Below are 1,982 nucleotides of genomic sequence, written 5' to 3' on the forward strand. Positions count from 1 at the left end.
TTTTTTTTATGGCAAAGCACAGTATGTTTATTTATACAATAACCTCCCTGGTGGTCTAAATAATAAGTATTTTTGAATGTCAAAGCAGTACATTTAAAATACTTATTATTTTAAATTTCCTGCCTGGTCGTGCCTCCCCAGCTGCATGGTCCTGCCCCCCAGCCACAAGCTTGCACGACCCGACCCAGCCAACGTTTAAACGCCAGGGACACAGATGCCAGGGGGCATCACTGGAGGACACTGATGCCAAGCACCGCTGGAGGATGCCGCGGAAACGTGGGGACCAGGTAAGTTTTAAATCTCCCTTGCAATTGGTTACTGAGCCACACTCAAAATTTAGGGCACAAAATGCATCACAGCTAACATTCACAAGAGCAATCATAAAATACCACAAAAAATCTATTTAAATAAATACATTCATAATGTCTTAATGTCTGTAACTTTTATTTAAATGGGGGAAAATAAAATTGCATGGGCTTGGTCTTTTTACAGGTTAATAGGTTAGTTAAGTTTTTTATACTTTAGAGTTGGTTATTACTTTCTGTGCATTATTATAGGTCACCAGCAGATAGTGTTACAAAACTCTGTCTTTACACAGCATCTAGTGCCATCTAGTGGACCAAGATATTTTTCTAATGGCATTTTAAATAGAAAAAAATCTCCATTTATGCCAAAGTATGTATAGGTGAGTATTTTTTATATTATCACCAAAAAGTTAATGAGCTTTTAGGCAAAACCATGATTAACTCTGTAGCTGCAGGTGCCAATTATACTAAGTTAACATGGGAAGCACTGAATTAATTTGAGCCATCATTCTCTACATAGCTCAGCTCAACCTTCTCTTCTCGTATAGCATTGACACAACAGCTTTCTAATCTGCTAGATAAATACAAAGCAGGTGCTCTGGGAGGAGGGGGGATAATACACTGCTAAAAGAAAATTAGTCCACTGATTTTTGCTGTGAACTTTGGAAATGAAATGTTCTACCTGCAGAGCTCAGTTTATTTTATGGCTCATTTACCACTTGTTAAGGATATATTATTATTTGAATTCCAATAGTGTGGCCATGGGAAAAAACATCATTTATTAAGTATGTATAATTAATGTGAATATGTAACATGTGGATTAAATAAGAATTGGATAAATACCAAATTTGCAGAAAAAAATATTTTGCCATAGTTGTAATGATTTTCTTTAAACTGACAGCCTGAAATATTAGTAAAGTAACATCTAGTCTACAAATCCTTACCGCATGCTCCATTCTTCACTCCGATGTTGTCAAGAGCTACATCCCCATATTCTGTCAATCCTCGAATACCTTCAAAAATGACCTGTCAGCCAAAAGAAGTGACAAATGTCATATGTGATGGATGCGCCTCACAGCTTTGTATGCAGCATTGTTTTTTTGTGCACCTAGATCCACATTATTAATATTAATTTGTTTATTTTTTTTATTAAGTATGTGGTAAGTTCTTCCTGCAAAAACGCATTTGGATTTGATGAATAGCATCTTTTTTTCTGTTGTTGTAAACCAGACATACCTTTTTAATTATGTGCTTTGTTTTGCTTCATATTGAACATTGTGTTTGATGTTTTTAGAAACCTTTTGGGTTTTAGCTTATCCCCAATAAAAATGTCGATGTTTAAATATATATGGTGTGCCACTAAACTCCCTACTTTGTGGGTTTGCCTTATTGGTGAATACCCATGGGTACTTTGTCTTTATTCTTTTGTCAATTACTATACTGTATAGGGAGGTGGCAACATCAAATTTACAAACTACTTCTGTTGGTGGGGGGGCTTACAGTTATTTTGCAATATAAGCTGACAACGTTTGTTACCCAAACATTTCTTTAGTAGGAGTATTCTTTTCATATAGATGTTTATTGGACCATCTACTAGAAAACAGACAGAAGTGGTCATCTGGCAGCAACATTTTTACAGAGCTGGTAGTGTTGATGTTCGAATTCGGGTTGTCCCTA

The 1,982-nt window shown here is 35.9% G+C and overlaps 1 protein-coding gene across 1 annotated transcript in view; it reads right to left on the reverse strand.

The window, feature by feature from the left end:
- The window catches only part of LOC140329771 (IgGFc-binding protein-like), a 103,277-nt gene that overhangs the window by 64,591 nt on the left and 36,704 nt on the right, over window positions 1–1,982 (reverse strand). The window contains exon 5 of the mRNA XM_072410162.1: window positions 1,250–1,331. Within this exon, the coding sequence (XP_072266263.1) occupies window positions 1,250–1,331 (82 nt within the window). The remainder of the gene's footprint in view (window positions 1–1,249; window positions 1,332–1,982) is intronic.

This window comes from Pyxicephalus adspersus, chromosome 4 (assembly GCF_032062135.1).
Source record: "Pyxicephalus adspersus chromosome 4, UCB_Pads_2.0, whole genome shotgun sequence".
Classification (NCBI taxonomy): domain Eukaryota; kingdom Metazoa; phylum Chordata; class Amphibia; order Anura; family Pyxicephalidae; genus Pyxicephalus; species Pyxicephalus adspersus.